General features: G+C 38.9%; 1 protein-coding gene across 1 annotated transcript; it reads right to left on the bottom strand.

Annotated features, from left to right (window-relative positions):
- Nucleotides 1-1,110: 1,110 nt before the first annotated feature.
- Nucleotides 1,111-17,038, bottom strand: PRLR (prolactin receptor; the record flags this gene model as incomplete). Its single annotated transcript, XM_082335818.1, has 12 exons — nt 1,111-2,136; nt 2,778-2,847; nt 3,772-3,871; nt 4,689-4,833; nt 5,810-5,979; nt 7,148-7,317; nt 9,154-9,286; nt 10,753-10,894; nt 12,496-12,662; nt 13,468-13,637; nt 15,684-15,816; nt 16,969-17,038. 12 exons carry the CDS (start codon nt 17,036-17,038, stop codon nt 1,111-1,113), a joined length of 2,496 nt encoding a protein of 831 aa, XP_082191944.1.
- Nucleotides 17,039-21,884: the final 4,846 nt, after the last annotated feature.

Below are 21,884 nucleotides of genomic sequence, written 5' to 3' on the forward strand. Positions count from 1 at the left end.
CTCCAGGCTCAGAGAAAAGTGCAATGTCTAAGGATGCAGGAGAACACCATTCCATTCATGACTGGCATCAGAGTACAAATTCAGTGGGAAAGAATCTCTGCTCCCAAAACCTAGATTCTATTTTAATTTTATAATTACAGGTGATAAAAAACATGTGAAATAAATAATTTAAAATTCAAATAGTAATACATCTGCAATATATTAGAAATATAGTTTAAAAATTACTTCATATTCTTAATTAGTATAAAGTTTAGTTTTATGCTTTGTATAGAAATGGTAGCTTTACTTGTTACCGCTGTCTCAGCAGAAGGAAACAGAAAAGTTCCTAAGTAGCTAAATAGCACTGGGAAATTAAAAAATATTTTATTTTGCTTTTTTTTGGTAATAGAAAAATAGCATTTAAAAATACATTGTTAAACATATGGGCTTGTACTAAAGTAGAATTGTATATTATATACAGTAAGGCAGTATATCAAATGTTGTCCTGCTATTTTTTTCATGTTTGGTTTGATTGGGTAGGATATGAAGGGGATGCAAAGTTTTCTGTCACATTGAAACAAAGCAAAAATATATTTAGAATAATTTGTTATTTTACTGTAATTTGTTGAATATATTCTCTTTTATATATGATGTGTCATACATAAAAGCTCCATTTTTCCTAAGGAGTGAGAAAAAATATAGAGAGAACTTAATCTAGTGTCAGAATGCATTCAGACTAAAATACATTGTAGATAAGAATGCTGTTGTGCAATGATTTATCTGATTTAGGAACTGCTCAGATCACTATGGTGTACTGATTGACCTGTAACAATTTTCATCTTTGTTGAATCTGCAGTATTCCCTTGGGTTTAATGAACTAACACAAGATCTGCAGAGCTGAGTTTACGATGTATTTTTCATGGCAGATAATATCCATTTCCTCATTTCCCTGTGTCAGAAACATGTGTTAATGATCCAAGGTTTACTTCCATGATTATTACCTGAACCCACAGTTTATTTTATTCTCTATATGATACACATAGGAGGCTAGGCTCTTTTTAAGGAACTATTTACTATGTGGTTTTGTTTTACTGTACATAACTACTAAGTATGTACTGTACTAACTACTAGTTATTTAAAGGAGGGCATAAAGGAAGATGGGTCCATGTACTCTGATCCACTGGTCTCTCTTTTGCACTCGCTTGGAACTGTCAGACAGTAGCTCATATTTTTCTCAGCTTGACCTTGCTGAAGGTTCTGAGATGTTTCCATTGCAGGTTCTTGAGACACAAATGTGTGCTGGATGCGTGAATCTGGCATTAATACTAGAATATTATGGTCCACAACTGTTGAGACCTTGGTATATTCTTTGCTGGTTCCTGGAAGAGTGTATTTTTCGGTCTTTCCACTATTTTCTTTATGTTTCAGTAATACTGCTGGCTCTTCATCTTGTCTGACTTTGTGAACTTCTACATAATCCATTAGTTTAGGATTCAAAAAAGGTGACTTGTCATTAGGTCTGTTTTGTTTGACCTGCACTGTGGTTTGGTCAGTTTTTGAATGCAAATTCTCCATCTCTCTTTGCTTTTCCATGTCATCATGGACCGTTTCAGTGACAGGATATTGTGCCTGACGCTTTTCTTCATTTCCCACCAAAACTGGTGCAATGTTCACATTTGTGGTACTAAGCGTTATCTTATGTGCATCTACAGTACTGTGGTAGGCAAACATAGGAGGCTGATTATTAGGTAGCTGAGCTGCAGGCCATGTGGACGATTTTGCACTCTCCTTGTTAAAAAGGAGTATTTTCTGTTCGGAGGCTATACACTGAGTTTCCCAGCTCCTTTTTCCTCCTTCATTTTCTTGAACATCTCTTATGTCTTGTGTTGGAAGTGTTGATGGAAGGGTGTGGGACTCCCTGCACTTCTCAGAAAGCAGAGAAGGGCTATCACAGCTCCCTCGGCCTGAGTCACTGTCTGTTTCCTTGGGTATCGTTTTTGGATTTTTACTGGGATGACCATTGTTGTGGCTTGGCATGAGCTGCTGATCCTCACTGTCCTCTACCTCCAGATATTCTATCAGTAGTTCTTCACAGTCTGATGTTGGAGGGAAACCATGGCAACCAAGAGCACTCAATAATTCCTCAGATTTTCCTGTCTAAGGGCATAATAAATAAGATATATTTTTTTACTGTTATGCTTAGTGTTTATCTGACTAGAACAATTGTGAACAATCTACAAACAATTGTGAACAATCTACATATTTAATATACAAATACTTTAATAGTTATATCACTAGACCTCAACTGGATTTCTACTGCTGCAGAAAGTAGCAGAAGAACAGAAGAAAATTTCTTCAGTTCCTTCAGTGGGGAGACAAAATCCCAGAATTCATGTTTCTAAAATAGGAGGACTAGGGAGCTTTTTGCAGGTACAGGTCTCATGGGTTTAACAAGAAGGAAATGGAGGAGAATGATAGAGCAGCCACGTCCAGCAGAAGACTGTGGAGAGCAACTTGCATAAGAACTACTAGGAAGATTACACAGGCACTGGCTCTTGTGATGTCCCAGGGAACAGCTGCGGTCACAAACCCCGTTCTCAAACGCCCTGCTACTACTAGTGCAAGGCAAGACTGTCTCGCACATACCCTCCACATGATCAACCTGAAAGTGCTGCTGATTTTTAACATTGATTAAATTAATTGAAGCTGTTTTATACTTCATTATGGTAATTGTGCTTGCTAGTACATAATTTGGAAAAGTAATGGTGAATTATTTTGTTGGTATCAGCGGTACTCACCTCTAATAGATGTGTATCTATGCCTTTTATCTTCGGTCCCGGAACTGGCGGCAGGATAAAGGCTATCATTCTAAAAAACCAGAACAAACACACAAGGTGTAAGTATGGGCCTTAGCTCTCTATTTGTTCTCCCATTTCCTTGGAATGTGACTGACATTTTAAACACTTCTCCCATATCTGATACCTCCCTGTTGGACCTCTCTTTCCTGCCTGCCTCTCAAGCCAGGTAATTACAAATCCAGTTGCAGTTCCTAAGTTACCCTTAGATGTATTTATAAGAAAGAGAACAGTACAAAGTTATTCAACTGGAAAAGTAACGCTGCTAATGTTCTTTTATTGTCCTTTGTCCCTTAACCTCCAGTTTTCTAATATCACTGTAACTTCATCACTGGCCAAGACACAGCTACGTGGGGAGGACTAGTGGGCCTGTATGTACATACTTTACTGTCAGCTGACTACTACTAAACAGAATTTATGATGAATGACTTCTGATGGCTTTTCCATAAACAGTTTCTTTTTACTACTCAGCAAGTATATTTGCAAGACTTGTGCAAAAGTGATAATCTTTGTGACAACTTTCTCTTTCAGATTTGATTGAAATTAGCCCGTGCTCTAATAAGTTATTTGGGGAATTCATAGACAGGTGGGCAGAAAGGCAAAATCATAAGATATCCTTGTTTCCTTTAGGAAATTAGGGCAAAAACAAAAGGTGTGTCTTCTACAGGAGCAGGGATACTCCAAATGATGCTTGCTGAATATTTACATGGCTAACCAAGATGGCCAGATCTAATAAAAAAGTCTTTACCAATTGAGAATTTAGCCTGGTTTCCCTAAAGAATAGGAATCAGTTGCGAATTTAAAGTCAAATACCTGTAACTTATAGTTTATAAGAGAACACAAAACCCATAGGAAATTGAATCAAATGTTAGAAGTCTATTTTTGAAAAGTTTGCTGAGATTTTCAGCTCCATGCAGTTGTGAAATTGGTGACTTACCTGTACCCTTTCAAAACCATTGTCCAGCTCATGATTAAACATATAAGAGATGACAAGACACCAACGACGATCCACACAACCATATCTTTTACTCTAAAGTCTAGGAAACAGAATTATTTAAGGACACACATCTACCATATGCATAGTCAGCATGCAAAAAAAGTCTCAAATTACTTTTATTTTAAAAATTGGTTGAGCCAAATTTGGTATTGATTCTAGAGGCCTTTACTGGCAAAGACGGAGCTCAACAATCATTGTAATATCTGATAATAAATATACTTTTTATTAATGGTACTGTGCAGGACATAAATTCTCTTGGAAAAATGATACAAAAATGTACGAAGAGGGAAATTTTGTCACAGCCAGTTACAGCAATTGGGTTCAAATCCAATACTGTAGTAATTTCATTATCAAATACATATCATACAATTAATTAAATGGTGGGTTAAATGATCTAGGACTAGATATTTTTAAGAATTTCTATTGTAATGTGACACTTTTTACATTGAGGTGTTTATTTCAAATTCATTCCAGATAAAGAGTAATGAAGAGCTGTTGCTGTCTGAAGGCAGTCACTCTTTGTTGTCTATGTAGCAGTTTTAATGCTTTTAAACTTTTAATTCTTTTAATTAAAATCTACCATCATGAGAACAAATGAGGCAATAAACAGAAAGGACATGGTTGAAATAAGTAAAAAAAATTATTTACCTTCTTAACTCCAAAAAGTAATGGAAGGGGAAAGCTAACTGGGTATAATGCAGGGATGCTGAGAATTCATTTACATTAGAAATGATGTTCTTACCTGTCCTAGGGAAACCATGGGATGTCAATCTGCACGAGTGCCACAAACAGCTAACAAAAGTATTACATGAACTTCCATGTAATAACAATTACTGAAGGGATGCCTGGCCACTCACCAGCAGGGATCTGAATATACTTTTCTGAGCTCCATTCACTCCATGATCCATGGTGGTCTGGTTTGCAGTGGATCTGTACAATGTACTTCTTTCCAGGATTTAAACTAAACATTTTATATTGTGTTTGCTGTCCAACAAAAATAGTCTGGAAATTAAATAAAATCATAAAATTGAGACATTTTTCTATGAAAATCACAGCTAGATTTAAGTCTTGATAACCAAGTTGGGAATATAGAACAAATCTGGATAGCTTCCTAATAATTTTTATGCAGGCATGGAATAACAGTACATTTATTTTATTTCTATAGTTCAGCTTTCTAACATAATTCAGTGGGAATGAGATCTGGCTCTGGTATACTGTGCAAATTAAACTACTACAAAAACACATCATGAGCATATGGAAAATGGGGAGGAACTGTGGTAACGGCGGGAACTGCGATGGTGAGAGGAGGCAAAAAAGAGATGGGGGAAGAAAATGCAGAGAGACAAGAAGGAACATGGAGTTGGTGGGACTGCACAGGGTAGTAAGAAGTGGATCTTGCAATGGCCAGGGTGCTGGGCAGTGCAGTGGCAAGGGGAAGGAAGGAGGAGATACAGAGATGGCTGGGAAGTGTTGCAGCAGACAAGAAGGGCATGCAGCCAGATACCAATAGCTGGAGTCTTTAATTTGCCACTCAGTTGTTTGAGCTGCAGATCCTGGCTATAGACAACTATTATTATGTAGTCATGACAGCTGTCACCTAATGGCTATTTGTACAAATTTAAATGATTTTACATAATGTCACTGAGCTTTCTGTTACCTAAGAACCACTACCTTATGGTTAAGAACAAATTATCACAAAAGAAACCTGACTAAATGAGAATGAACAATTTAAACTGTAATGCCAATATGATTACTATATAATGGACACAATTAAAAATAAGTACTTTATCACCTGCTATCACACAACAGCATCTGAGATACCAGTATTCTCAGTAAGAAACTGTAGATCACACAACCACTTTTGAAAAATGATGAACTATTCAGTGTGCCTGCTTCATTATATTCAGGCGTGGGACCTGGCTGACAAAATCTAATTGATCAGAAAACATCACCTAGCAAAAACTTGCAAGATCCTTACCTCCCATTCCTCTCCTTCTTCAGGCTTTAGTCGCAACTCATATTCAAGGGTAAGCCATCCAGATCTGACATCAGCCAGCGGGGGTGGAGACCACGTCAAGACCAGATATGGTTTTCTATTTGTTGGCTTTTTTAATTCCAGAGTTACATTCACAGGAGGATCTGGCTGTACTGTTAAAATAAAAGAACAGACAATAAGACAAATAAAACCTTTTCTCCAGCAGCCCTTTTCCAGTTGCCAGACTCCTGGCAGCCAGATCCCTGACAACAAAATGGTTATCAGTGATAATGTTCCGTTCCTTTAGAAAAAAAAACTAAACACTTGTCAACAGTCACTCTGTGGAAAAAGTCTGAGAAAAGAGATTATCAGTACATGGCTATAAAAAGCACTAATTCAGCTTCTCTCAGGTCTGGAAACTACTTATAGGTAATCAAATTTAAGTATTATTAGTTAAAAGATCAATTTGATTTCAGTTGCTGGTAGAGCGGAAAAAGATTTTAGCTGGATGACGTTTCTTAGGGCTTGACCAAAAGAAATATGAAAAACCAATAAATGGTTATCTGAATGCCGTTTTAAAGCTTTTAGCATTTTTAGGATTCCTTTGAAAATAAAATGGTAAAGGTATGAATATTGATTTATTATTACGGCATATAAGATCTTATTTGTTCTTACAAGTTTTTAACTTGGATATAATACTACATATGAGAAGAGCTGGAATTAAAATTCATGTGTCAAAACCCGTAATTTTGAATTATTTGGTTCCACAAATAATACTTTTTATCTCTGTCGTGGTTTAACCCGGCAGGCAGCTAAACACCACACAGCCATTCACTCAATTCTCCCCAAGTGGGATGAGGGAGAAAAAAGGTAAAATGCGTGCGTTGAGATAAAGACAATTTAATAGGACAGAAAAGGAAGGGAAAATAATAATAATGATAAAAGAATATACAAAACAAGTGATGCACAATGCAATTGCTCACCACCTGCTGACCGATGCCCAGCCAGTGTCTGAGCAGCAATTGCTGCCCCCTGACCAACTCCCCCCAGGCTTTTTGTTCAGCGTGACATCATATGGTATGGAATATCCCTTTGGTCAGTCTGGGTCAGCTGTCCTGGCTGTGCCCCCTCCCAGCTTCTTATGCACCTCCAGCCTCCTCGCTGGCAGGGCGGTATGAGAAATTGAAAACTCCTTGACTTAGTGTAAGCACTGCTCAGCAACACCTAAAACATCAGTGTGTTATCAACATTATTCTCATCCTAAATCCAAAACACAGCACTATACCAGCTACTAGGAAGAAAATTAACTGTATCCCAGCTGAAACCAGGGCAATCTCTTACCTATGTAAGTCACATCCACATAATGAGGATCAGAGACGTTACTTCCCATTTCATTAGTTGCCCTCACGGTAATATTGTATATGGTCCAGAAAGACGTGTGCTTTTTATCGAAGTAGCACGAATTGGGGCCCGCAGTTCTGTAATCTGGACATTCATAAACTTGTTCTTCTCTGAAATGAAAGAATCACAGTGATTAGGTTACACAGACTAAAACACCTGACTTTGATTACTAGTATTTCAGCATTATTTAGGGCTGGATCAGATTTTTCATGCCTGGCAACGTGAAGAAAATTAGGAAACTGCTTTCAGACTGAAGAGTGATTACACAATTCCAGAGACTGTAGTAAGCATTTTCCCCCCAAAATAAAGGCTACAAAGCCTGAAGAATTGTGCTGGTTTTGGCTGGGATAGAGTTAATTTTCTTCATAGTAGCTAGTATGGGGCTATGTTTTGGATTTGTGCTGAAAACAGCATTGACAATACAGGGATGTTTTCGTTACTGCTGAGCGGTGCTTACACGGAGTCAAGGCCTTTTCTGCTTCTCACCCCACCCCACCAGCGAGGAGGCTGGGGGTGCACAAGAAGCTGGGAGGGGACACGGCTGGGACAGCTGACCCCGACTGACCAAAGGGCTCTTCCACACCATGTGACGTCATGCTCAGCACATAAAGCTGGGGGAAGAAGAACGCAGTGGCGGGATGTTTGGAGTGATGGCATTTGTCTTCCCAAGTAACGGTTACGCATGATGGAGCCCTGCTTTCCTGAGGATGGCTGAACACCTGCCTGACGATGGGAAGTAGTGAACGAATTCCTTGTTTTGCTTTGCTTGTGCGCACGGCTTTTGCTTTACCTATTAAACTGTCTTTATCTCAACCTACGAGTTTTCTCACTTTTCCTGTTCTCTCCTCCATCCCACTGGGGAGCAGTGAGTGAGTGGCTGTGTGGGGCTTAGTTGCTGGCTGGTGTTAAACCATGACAAGGCTGTTGTAGATGTAGCAGTGAGCTAGCAGAGTGCAGCTCTTACTTTTCTGAATGCCCTTGTCCACTGCATAGCCCTTACAGGTTCCGGAGAGCCAGCAGAAGTGACTGCTGAAGTCTTCTAACCCATCTATTAAAAACTGAGTATTTCCAGTGTTCATTTCACACTTACATGAGTTCTGCATATTATATTTATATGCTTTCAGAATCTATTTTGGTCTTTCATCATGTGTTCCTCCAGAAAATCTACTTTGTACCTCTCCTCCAAATCTGTTCCCAAGCTTCCCAAAGGGAGCAGGGACAGGAGAGAAAGTTGAGTATGTAGTACTAGTTTCCAGGCTCCTCTGAGATGCACAATAACAAAAGAGAACGTTGTGGATGTGGACTTCACACTCTGCCCTGGCTGGCTGGAGCAGTATCTGTCTTTTTCCACTAAGACCTGGCTCTCAGATGACAAGTACAGAGTTTAGCATCCAGTTAGGTCAGTGTACAGCTCAGCAGTGCTGGGTGAACCAAAAATAGTTCACAGGACCCAAACAAAATATTGACTACTCCTTTAAAATGAATGTTTAGCACTTCACCTAAGTTCCAGGACCAAGATTACTGCAGAAGCCAGGAGGCATTCATGGCCTATGAATACTTGTGCAAAATAAGCATTATTAGAAGATGAAAATTTTAATATCTGGTCATTTTGGAAAGCTTTATTTCTTGGGCTGCGTGGCCGAAGAGCTACAGGACTGTGCATTTGTATTGCATACTATTATGCAGTTGCTGCGCCATGGCAACTTTCAAGGCAGTCTGTCTTTCAAGGCAGAAGAATTCAGAGAAACTTGAAAAACCTGACATTCTAAAGAGATCCTATTTCAACCTTAAACATGTTGCTGTTGCTGCTAATGCTATTCCAGAATATGTCACTTGGACAAAATCATGTGCTATGGAAAACAACATCTCCTAAATGCAAAACCAATCAGGACTGATTTTCCAGGTCCTTCCAATAAAACACTGAATAATTATACACAGCTTATTACCCTTCTTTGCTGTAAAGCAAAGTGTAGTTAGTAGGACGTCCTCCATCTGAACCAGGTTTCCACCAACAAGTAAATGTTTCCTTTTCTGGAGAACGGCATTTTATTATTGTAGGCTTTTCAGGAGGTGACTCTCCTGTAAGAGATAAAGAAATTAACTAATTAGTAAGTTTAATGCATTAGGTCAACCCTGAATTCATAAAACAATGTCAAGCAGAGCACAGGAAAATACTTTTTTTTCTACGAGGAAAGAAAAAGTTTTGCTTCATATTAGCATAGGAAAGGAAGGACGGTTCAGTGGTTAGGGCAGCAGCTTGCTACCTTGAGCTGGATTTAAAATCCTTTCCAACTGCAGCTATGCTGAGGAACTGTGTTTTAGTTCCCTGGCTGTGGCTCTTCTCTGACCCCAAATCTGATAAGGGGTGCTCAAATACTGTCGTAGCAGGTTCTATAAAATGATTTAAAACACACTTTGCTATGCAATCTCTTTTCTACCAAACCAGTTTTTCTTCAAAAAACATGTTTTAAGATGCTGTCATTTGTTTTGGCTTTTACAGGAAAAAATGAAGAACATAAGTGTTTGCCCATTTGTTTATGTCCTTTTCAGTAATGCTCTTCTGAAGTACCTATGCTGACCTTACTCCAAAGATATAAAGAAGCAGCTCTCCTATTTCCTTGTAAAGTGATGTTATGCTCAGTACTCGGGCTACTTGCCTGATTGCTGCCAAGCAGTTTATAATTATTTGGATTCCTGATGATGTTTTTATAGACTCAAATAAAGCATTTAGAGTAGGGCAGAGGAAAATGCTTAAATTTTGCATAGGATGATGCTAGTCAAAACCCTGATGTGATTGAAACTTTTGCAGTTATGTATTTGTGGCAAAATATGGTCTTATTATATCAATAATATATATTTTCTACCATTTAGAGTAGGGACATTGATCTTCTAAATTTCTAATTGCCTAAGGCAGATCTGAAAATGGGACATTTAAAAAATTTTTTTCTATTAACAGTACTTCAGCAATCTCCATGTCAAATAATGAAGAATACTATTAGGGACAGAAGAAGAAGATTTGAGACAATCTGGCTAAAGTGTCTAACAAGATATGATGTCATGCATATTTAATGTGTTCACTCAAACCCAACAGAACACAGATAATTATTTCCTTATGATAGTAGCTGCAAGTGTTACGCTCTGTTAGACATGGCAGTGCTTTCAGTCTAGTTACTAGTGAACAAATTAATGATCCTTACATAAGTACCATTACCTGATATCTATAGCTACAGATGAAATCAACATGGTTTTTAAATAGAGAGACAGGAACAATAAATTATTTAGGCACACCTGTATCAGAAGTGACTTCCTGGTAAATCCCAGCCTGTTTGTCATAGCCAGTTTCAGCAGAGGATCCTGAGAGGATCAATAAGACTAAATACACAATTACACACGAAGTACAGTAAGATGCACTAAGCTGTTCCTCCAGCACTGTGAAGTATCTGTGTGAGGAACTGGGTTTTCAGGGCTGACATTTAGGCACCTTTCACAATGCTGAACTGGCTAGAATTTAAAAACAATTAACAGAACAGCAATCATCCACTCACCATTGGGGATCTGAATGCTTCTTTCGCTACTCCACTCACTCCATTCTCCAAGGTCTAACATGCAGCGGACTTGAACAACATACTTCACCCCAGCTTGTAACCTAATCACTTTGTACTCTGTCTGCGCTCCAACAGATATTGTCTGGAAAAGAAAATGGACTGGAAAAATAATAAAGAATTGGTCCATTTTAACAAATAAACCATAAAGGAGTAGGCTTGTGTCACTGACTTCTGAAAGGCAAGGGTTTCAGTTGGGTTTTCATTTTATAAGATGTGAATTACAAAGAAGCAAAGGTAGTAACTTAACAGAAAAACTCACTTCAGTGACACTGAGATTCTGATACTCGAGAACATATTTAATTGTAGACTTCCTATCAGTTAGTACTCCATCAGATCCACAATGCAAGGAACAGTATAGGTAGTCCAACTCACAGATAAAGCCTCTGTGTAATGCTTCTTGGTAGCTAGTTTTAGTGCTTATTATTAAGTGCCTTTCTCAGGCCCTTTGATTCTCTCTTCAGAAGTCTTTCAAGACACATAGCTTTCTCTATCATTAGGGCATCAACAATTTAGGTAGCACTGAGGCCATCTGACTATGGCTTTAACAGTGGTATTTAATCCTGGTATCTCAGCTGTTGGAGTATTGTGTCCCACTGCTAGCAAAATGGCAACAGCTGGGAATGTCAATGGAAATTGTGTGTGTGAGTGAGTAGGACGCCCCAAACTTTCTGAGAGGGTGGTTGTCCCCAGCTGATCATGTTGAAGAGGATGATGATGACGACTCTCAGCCCAACTAAATAGTAATTAGGGAATAACTCAGAGACTTATGAAACAAAAAGGGTCAGCTTGAAAAACAGTATTAAAGATGCATGAAAATTTGTAATAGTTGAGGGGCATGGGGGAACTGGAAACTTCAGCAGTAGCTGAGGTTTATTTTAATGCTGTCAGAAGCTGCTCTGCTAGCATCATGACCTCTGTGTGTGCCAGACTGAGCAGCCTCCCTCTCTGATGCTGTGAGTAGCTGTACTCCAGACAGCGTGGGCTGCCGCAGGCAGGAACCCACACCTGGGTATATGCATGTGACTGTGTGGGTGCTTTCTCACTGATGTGTCTTAGTAGACTGTAAGAAGGGATATGGGTTCACATTAAGTTAAAGCATCCATGTCCCCTGCAGAAGTGGGTGTAAATAGGGGAGTTTCTACTCCCAGGAGGGTGGGGTGTGCTTGTAACCTACGCTTCCTGAGAGAGGGGAATTTCTGTATACAGCATATTTCTTGGACTGGTTATAGAAGTGTGTTTATAAGTTTGTAGGCATCTATTAACATTTTTAAGTGCCCAGTATTATGATTTATCTGTTGTATTGCTGATACTGACCTTGATTGATTGTTTCTTATTTACGTCTTACGAATCAATAAACTGCTTTGATCCTGATTTGGTTTAAACTATATGAACTGACCAGTCTCTTACTGTGACACTTGGGAACAGACACATTGATGAAAATGACAAATATTATATCAGTGGACTAAATAAGTCTTTTAGTATATGACATTAGAACAATTATACAAATACCTTGAATTTCACTGTCTCTACAAACCACTACAGTATTTTTCCTTCTTTAATCAGATTTGGTTACATTAATTTTTCTGTCCTTACAGAAACTAAAATTTTTATAGTACTAGTTAAATTCAGGCAAGAGAACTCACTGAAAAGAGCATTTACATAATAAATATATTTTTCCATTACCTCCCACTCTTCCTTTTCCTCAGGTTTTAGTCGTAGCTCATAGTGATATACACGTGAATTAGAGCTGACATCAGCTAATGGAGGTGGAGACCATTTTGCCCAAAGGTACATTACGCTAGCAGATGTTTTTGTTTCTAGAGAGAGGTTCACAGGAGCATCTGGCTGAACTGTATAAATGAAAAGTTTGCCATTAATGATTTAATTTTCTCTCAGAAAAGGCACCCCCTTTACGGTTTTGTATTTAATCACATTAATTTCACATCATTCAGCACTTCTGTAAGGGAATAGCACAATAGCCTTTTTTTCCTTTCTCCCTAATAATGTTTAACTGGCTACTGATTTACCACAGTATCAGCAAATCTTAGACTTTCATCTGAATTTGTCAGGCTAAGTAAATACAAATCATAATTTCATTAGGCTACTCGTGGAAAAATAAATGTCAGCTATTTCATAGCTAAAAAGACTAAGCACATTTATCATTACAATGTGTAGATTATGTGTATGCAGAAAGCAGAATGGAGCTAGGAATATGAAATACTACAAAAAGCCTGCAGAGTGCTTAGGCAGTTATTTTTACCCTCCCAAGACTGCAATGCCAGCAGCCAGAAAGATGTTTACATTTGGAAAATTTAGGTAGCTTAACCTAATTTGAAAATTTTATAATCTGTAGTGCTAGGAACCTACAGAACTGTCATTGAATCTAATTGAAATACTGGAGATAACTAGAAATAGGAGCCAATTTTTCAGCCAAAGTTAAAATGACAATAAAATATGTAGTTACTTGATTTATAAGTAAAATGCAGTTTTCACATAAATTAAAGATGCATATTTTAGATCATCTGTAGATAAACACTTCTCCATTGCAAGCTTCACATCATGAGGAAAGAAATCTTTCACCACTACTTGTTCTGGGATTAAAAACCACATACATCTCCAACTAGTTTGTTTTCCATTTCATTTTTCTATTTTTACCTATGGAGGTCACATCCACATACTGAGGATCTGAGCTGTTACTTCCAATCTCATTCGTTGCCATTACAGTGATATTATATGTTGTCCAGGGATTAGTGTGGTTTTTATCAAAGTAGCAGGAATTGGGACCTGATGTTTGGTAGTCTGGACATTGATAGATTTTTCCTTCACTGAAATAAAAATATTTAAAAAGTTAAAAGTTTAGGAAATGAAGCAAAGCAGATAATATTCTGGTAATGGCCTAGGTTCAGCAAAGAAATTTGAAATGTTTAACTTTAAACCTATACATAATCCCACCTCTAGGAAACATTTCGGTGAGTGTCAAATTCTGTTACTATAAATGCTTCATTGCTGTTTTTACTGCAGTTGTTCAGTTTGTTTAAAAATGTTTAAAAGCAAGTTAAAAGGCAAATTAAACACATTCACTTTGCCTAAAGAAGAAAAGTTGCTAAATATCTCCTTTACGTATTTCCCCTGGAAGGTAACCTGATGGGCCCTATGGCAGAGGAGTGTTTTATTGATTATTTTGTTTTCAGCAAGATGTTAATTTATCTGCTTTTTAACATTATCATCATCACAACTGTCTCAACAAAAATATTTAATTAATTAATGATCTCTTACCTATTACCTTTATAGAAGTCTTTGGCTTTTTTAGGAGAGGAATTGTTTTGTACTCAATTAAAGCTGAACTGGGTGATGTACTCAGAGCCTGTCCCAGGTGTGAAGAACTGCACAAACCCAAAGCACCAGCTGAGATGGTTCAAGGATGCTTGTCCCACTGTTACGCTCTATGCACTGCTAATAACAAGGTCTCTTAGTTTCCAGGCAGTTTTATCCTGGTTCACAAAGAAACGATGGGAGTAAGGGACCTGAGAGACAAATGAGCTAAGACAATGATCTGGGCAACTGTGGCCCAGATCTGGTGTGCTAGGCAGTGCCTGGTGTTCAGCAGATTTAATGAAACAGAGAAGCACCCCTATCCATCCTCAAGCAGGACTGTTCTGGGCTGTGGTAGGTATGACTTGAAATGTTTAGTAAAATTTCTGTTTTGATTGAGATTGAAACATCTGGATTGTCATAAAATAAAAGCTCTCAGATCATTGTTGCGCATGGTAACTTCATTAAAGGCTGCATCTTTCCTGACCAATTAATACAAAATGATTCGGAGTTTATTTAATTGAAGGAGGGAAGTCTGAGGCTTTACCTTATGTATTCTGAACCTCACTGGATTTATTCAAAGAAATTTAATCTCTGAGCCTCCTTGCTTACTTGGCCCTGTTCTGAGACCTCTTGTTTTCAGGAAGAAAGGGCAGTTATACGAAGAAGCGCAAGTTAAGCAAAGCTGCTAAACATTTACACATTTTAAACAGGATGAGGGAGTCACATTCTTTACCAAAACAGTAACTTTTGAGATGCAATACCCACATCTGATTTTACTCCATTTGGGGAACCACAAGGTTGGCTACAAATACAGAAGGGGAAGCAAAGACTACAGATTTTCTCCAGATGGGGGTTGGCTGTGCATGGTAATGGAGAAGCTCCTGAGCGGGGCCCTGAGGGCACCACCAGCCCTCCCTGCCCCTGGTCAGCCTCCCCAGGGCCTCCCCCCGCACAGCCTGGGGCCCGGGTCCCCATTTCAGCCCACCGCAGCAGGGCTGGTCTCCAGCTCCCGGCCAGGGGCCCCGCCGAGCCAGCCCCAGCCCGCAGGCTGACGTCCTGGCCCAGCCTGGCCTCAGCCTGTCCCTGTCCCCAAGGAGGTGCCTGATGCCCAGGGCTGGGTTGCCCAGAGCCTGCCCTGCTCCCTGGCTGGGGCGGTGGGACGGGCCCTGGATGGAGGCCCTGCGCTGCCGCGCCGGGGGAGCCCCCACAGCCCCCTGGTGCCTTGAGGCTCCCCTCCTCAGAGAAGCACGCCGTTCGGCTAAAAGCTGTGTGCCTTCTGATAAGATGGACAAAATACACCTTTCTCAGCATGTCTTTAGACCAGTAGGATTTTAGGTCAGATGAGTTTCAGCAGGGACAGGCTGAAGGTTTAGGACTCGTAGTATTCATGTTTTCTTCTAACAAGGGAAAGCCATTCATCTCATGTAGCTCTTGTTCGCTATCTGAGGTTTAACACGGATTCATAAAAGCACCTTTATAAATTAATGTTATCATTCCCTCCCTCTGTCATAATCATCACTCAATCACTTACAGAATACATATGCACTGCTTGTTACCTGTCCTTGCTGTAGAACAGGGTGTAATTGCTAGGAAGTCCTCCATCTGAGCCAGGCTTCCACCAACAAGAAAAGGTTTCCTTTTCTAGAGAACGACATCTTATTATCTTAGGTTTTCCAGGGTATGATTGACCTAAGGAAGTGCAGAAATCCAGCTAGTTATATTAGAGTTGGACAATGGTTTTTGTTGTTCTTGTTGAATGATAAATTCAGCAAGAAATGCTTTTTTGAGGACAATAAGATTATTTGAAACTATGGACTGAATTTGGCAAATAAATCTGCCTGGAAAAAGGGTCAAAACTTTCAGAAAAGTAAATATATTTTACCTCAAACTTCTAAAATAGCTACTAATTTTTTTTTACTTCTCTTTTTTCAAATGAAATTTTCATTTTTACCTAAACTTAAGTGTGTAGAGTTATCTCCAAATTAAATTAAAAAGCTTGGAAGTAAATGTATGACCTTTTGTTTTTTCCTAAAGTATCCAAAATTTTTATCTTCAGGTCATCTTAAAATTTAATTTCACCTTCAACTTCACAAAGTAACCAAAATTCCACTATTTGCACATATTTGGGGTAAATTATAGGTAAGACAAGTAATAAAAAGAAGGAATCAATGGGCTGGATGGATCATTTTGTGTATTGGCAACCTGAATGTATTCATTAATTATTTGAATATTCCCTAATAATCCCAATACATTTAAGAATATTTCCTGTTAAGACTATTTCCCCAACACTGGATACTTTTAAGAGTCAGCTGGACAGGGTGCTGGGCCATTTTGTCTAGACCATGCTTTTGCCAAGAAAGGTTGGACCAGATGATCCCTGAAGTGTTTTCCAACCTGGTATTCTATGATTCTATGATTCTATGATAATTGTCATTAACTTCTACCAAGAATATAGAACATAAATTTACATACATTTTGACATGAAAGCATGTGGCTTTTCAACCTAAGATGACCTTCATTTCATTAAAGTTCCATACCATTATCTCTAATAGTGTTACTATTCATATGATGCTAATTCCCAAGAAGATGACAAGCATGGAGTGAGTGTAGGGGTGGAGTGAGTGCCTTTCATCATTGCCACCACAATATCATTAAATTAATACTATAAAAAGAAAAGAAGACTCAAGCCATTTTCAAAATCTGCATACAAAACTTTAGAAGAAAGCAATTTAGATAGGTACAGGCTCCAGTGGTGGTCAGGATAGATTGGGTAAAGCCTCAGACTTTTCTAAAAAAAGTGTTTTAAGGAAAAACAAGAGTTTCAGGAGGCATTTTACTTACCGGTCAGACCCACTGCAGTCAGAGCGAGTAGCAAAATAATTTGAACTGATGATATCAATTTCTGCTTCATGATGTCTGCTTCTCCTCAGGAGGAAATATCAGATCAAGGGCTCACTGAAAAACAGGCCGTCATGCAGTAGTTAGTAACAATGCTTAACATGTAATATGTGTCACTCGGCTTGATCAAAGTCCTTTTTGAATTGCAGCTAATTGATTCTTGTTATTTCGCAAAAAGGTGCAGTAACACCTCCAGATCCACTTCAGAAGTAGAAAACCTGAATCACAGATTAGTAAGTATGTCTTCCTGAAGGTCTTTGAATGGTTAGCAGTTCTAGGATTACAATTCCATAGCATTAACAAATCTTGCATATCTATTTGGCATCTTGGGACAACATGTGCTTTTCTTAAAGCTCTAAATTTTAGGCTCATTAATTTACCTGAGAAATCAGCCTTTTAGTAAAAAAAAATACACTTTTACCACTGTTGATACAAAGAAGAGCTCAACATGTTTGAACTCCGAAAGTCCTGAAAGCAGAAGGCAAATAGAAAATATCCAAAATCTATTTAGAAGTTTATGATTTTTGAGCCAATCATCTCATGACTTCTGAATATTTGGGACTGGCAATGTTGAATTCAAGATCACCTGAGCTGGAGTGCTACTCTTTCTGTGCATTCAACTCATTGTTTTTGCTGCATTTGATTTTGCAGTAAAGCTGGAATGCCAAGATCAGAGAAAAGAAACCAAGGAAAAAGTAGTGTAACTTCACAGTTAATTTATCAGGTGAAAAATGCAAGATGGGATGCGATCATCCCTCTTTCTTCAACCTGTAAAGGCCAGAGGCAGTGTTGCAGAACTCTGCAAAGTTTCAGTGTTGCTGAAATACAGAGGTGCAAGTGGGAAGCCACCAGCTGTGAAGACCCAGTCCCTGCAGTGGGCTGACACCACTAGATGTCCTCAGAATTCAGGTTACAGCTCAGGGTGATCAGGAGTCCCTGTTGCTGCTCAATCTGTTTCCTTAGCCTGAAGAAAAGACAGAATAACTTAAAGCAAACCTCCTGCGTCTCTCACCAATATGCTTCCTGCTTAGAGATGGTGACTGGAGTCGGCTCTTAGATTCTCGGTGGCCAACCTCACTCTTTGAAACTGAAGAAGAACAATTTACTGTCTAAATAGGAAACTCCTTACCTCGGCTTTCCACTCCTACGGTATTTGTATGCTTGAAACCCATTCAGTGTAGCACAGCGTGGGAACAAGCTGTCTCTTTGCTGAGGAAAAATTCTTTATGGTTTATCAGATGACTCAATTTTCATTATGCAATTCATTTTCTGTATCAAGAAACTATAATCCATCAGCATATAAATGTTTTTCAAGCGCAAAGGCAAATGAAGTATCAGTTAATTTAACTGAGTCTAAAACATGTTTACTGTGGACAATGTGGAGAAGAACAACAGTTGGCTACATTTCCATATGCCACTTGTGAATATCCAGGCACGTTTCACACATGTTACTGAGCTACAGGCTGCAGAATCGCATCTGGGTTAGTTTTAAACTCACTTACAGCAATCTGTGCATGTACAGTCAGCGGAGAGCAAACCATTCAAACATAAATTCTAGTTTTGTGTAAGCGCATGCAAATTTTGTGACTGTAAACAAAAGGCAGGCACAAACATTAGTGTTTAACTTCAGAAATGAGCTGAAAACTTGGTGTTATATAATGCGGAGCACAGACCATTGAGCTCATGCAAGAACAAGGCACATGAAATAATGAACTATAAACAGTAACTATTTCATGTACATATGATACCACTTACAATATTTTATTATTTCTAAAAATAGTTGGAACATTTGCAAAATACAGCACTTTCAAACTGAGATTCATACTGTGCTTCCCTATAGGGAACTGGTACCATGATTTTCTTTTTTTCTTTTACAGATGTATCTTTTCTGTGTGAAAAACTGACAGATAAGAGAAACTGATTACAGTGAGTAAAAGAATGAAATTTGTCAATACAACAAAAGAGAGAGGCATCATCAAGAAAGAGCTATATTAGAGCACTCTGCAAGGAAAATGGGATAATTTTGGAAACTGCAGACCTAAAGAACAAAATTAATAGGAATAGGATGAAATTAATGCATTTAAACCCAAGTATTTTTCCTTGGGAGCATTTGTTTTTTAAAAATGAGATGATCATGAACCACTTCTGTAATGTGGCTGTGAAAAAGAACAGGAGAGATACAGGGGAGGAACATGGACCTATTAGTGCCACAGACTAAACTCTATGTACAGTTCCGGTCACCTATACTTGGAAAAAAAAAATACCAGGTTAGCCTATTTAGAACAGATTTAAAACACAGCTACAAAGATGAGCAGAGGACATAGCAGCTGTCTCATGATGGTGATTTAAAGAATTGGCTTTTTACTCCATGCAAGATGGTTGTTGTCTATAAACGTAGCAGGAGATTAGCATCAAAAGAGGGAAATCAAGAATGTGTAAATTCTAGCAAATGTTGGAACAAGAATATATGGCCATAATTAGCTCCAAAAATTAGAGAAAAATGTTACCATCACAGCAGTGAGTTCCTGAAATAGTCTTCCAAACACAAAAAACCTATTTAGTTTTCCCAGATAGCCTGATCTATTATGAAATACATATGACATGGTTGGTTGTGATAGCTGAGGACTGGACTTCATGATCCAATATATGCTTTCCAGGCCAGTGTTTCAATTCAAGTTAAATACCTTGAATTATTAACAGTTAGAAAACTGTGCAGAAGTATGAGGTGGCTGGATGTCCTATTTTACATTCAGGATTTAATGCTTTCAAAATATTTTCTATTAAAGAATTATCAGAACCTCTGTTTATTTGAAGATCATGCTTAAAAGCATCTTAGAAAAGCTTCATTCTGATATTTGTATTGCTTTCTGAAGGAATGTAAGCAGCAGCAGAGCAGTGGCCAGGAGGCTCCAGGCATATTAACCATATTCCATTTGTTCCAGTTTCCATGGTTGCCTGGTATTTGGTATTTGTGGTTCAAATATCGTTTATAAGGCTTCTGGAGAGATGTCTTGTTTTTTAAAAATACTTGCTTTAATAGAAAATATAATGCCCACTTTGTCATAACTATATCAAAAGTACATCTTCCCCTATGTATCACTTGAAAATGTTTTCATAAAAGGGTAAATAGCATTATTGAAGATGCTGTGAGGGAATGCCTCACTTTTAGGACTGAATGCATTTTTTTATAAGGGACACAGTGGACATTCATTTGCCAGAATGTCATGCAAAACCAAGTGTTGAGTAACTGATAATTAAAAGATCATATGCTTCCTTTTTGAAGGTTTTGATTTAATTCCAAGAGACTTATTACATTCTGACATTATAGTTGAATTTCTTGCTTTTAACACATTCGACAGATGCACATTGCACCCCAGAAAACTGTGCCTTGATGGAAATGATTACTGGGGTTTTAGAATGCACAGAAGTGTTAGATATTCTTGTAAAATAACCCTACTTTGCAATTAATAATGTTATGAAATTGTAGGTTTGAAAACTGTGCTTACAATGCTATTAGATGAAGCTGAAAGTGAAATACCGATACTGAAATCAGGTGCTGTGGAGCAGGGTTGAGAGTACATGTCCTTGTCTTAATTGAGTTCTAGTTCTTACATTCTTTTCTGTCTCTTTCTTGGCTATGCTGATGGATAAATTTCTTGAGATTGACAGAGTCTTTACTCTATTCTGCACAGATGGAAAAATTTTCTATCTGCAATGTTTTCAGGCTTGCAGGAAGAGGAACAACTGTATAGCACCCACTGGCAATGACATTATGTCCATCACAAGCTTTGCTTGTGCTGCTAAAGAAATCTAAAGCTGAAAGTACTTTACCAATCTGTACTGAACAAGATTCACATTCCAACTAGTTAGGATGATAAACAATGTTTGTCTTCCAGGCCTGGGAGAAGGCAGTTTAAGGAGTCTCAAAACACCACAGTTCATTACCATTTGAAAGGCTGAACTACAGCTGTGTGAAACCAAGTACAAATAAAGAATGGAATAAAGCAAGAATGTCACAGTCTGTTAGACCATCCAGAAACCTACTGGCTGTACATTCAACTATACTCTAGGCATTGCATGAATCTGCCTTCCCACAACGAGTTCTCAAATGCTAGCACTGATACATGTCCCTAGCCAAGACGTGGGCATTGCTGTCACTAGATGTGTTTCTGAATGACAGTGATGGTTGGGATTATACTGCAAATTAAAAGCTGTGGATGTGCAGTGTGTCCAGAGCCCTGCTTTCCATCTCTGAATGAGCCCTAATTGGAAGTCTCCAAATTCTGAATTCCTCAGGGACCTAGTACAGCCTTCATGGAGATGTATAGGCTCCAGAGAAGACAGGGAGTTCAGACATGTCTCCGATCTGAATTTCTTGTGACTGATTCCAGGTGGCTACTTTTAGCACATAGGTTTTGTGGAGTGCTTTGTGAGGTGTACGCTTTGCTGGGTAAAAAACTGGCTGGACGGCCAGGCCCAAAGAGCTGTGCTGAATGGAGTTAAATCCGGTTGGCGACTGGTCACAAGTGGTGTTCCCCAGGGCTCAGTACTGGGGACGATTCTGTTCAATATCTTTATCAATGATCTGGACGAGGGGATTGAGTGCACGCTCAGTAAATTTGCAGGTGACACGAAGTTGGGCAGGAGTGTTGATCTGCTGGAGGGTAGGAAGGCCCTACAGAGGGACCTGGACAGGCTGGATCGATGGGCCGGGGCCAACTGTATGAGGTTCAACAAGGCTCAGTGCCAGGTCCTGCACTTGGGTCACAACAACCCCATGCAACGCTACAGGCTGGGGGAGGAGTGGCTGGAGAGCTGCCTGGCGGAAAGGGACCTGGGGGTGTTGGTCAACAGTCGGC

Source organism: Platalea leucorodia (assembly GCF_965183815.1).
Source record: "Platalea leucorodia genome assembly, chromosome: Z".
In the NCBI taxonomy this organism is placed as follows: Eukaryota; Metazoa; Chordata; class Aves; order Pelecaniformes; family Threskiornithidae; genus Platalea; species Platalea leucorodia.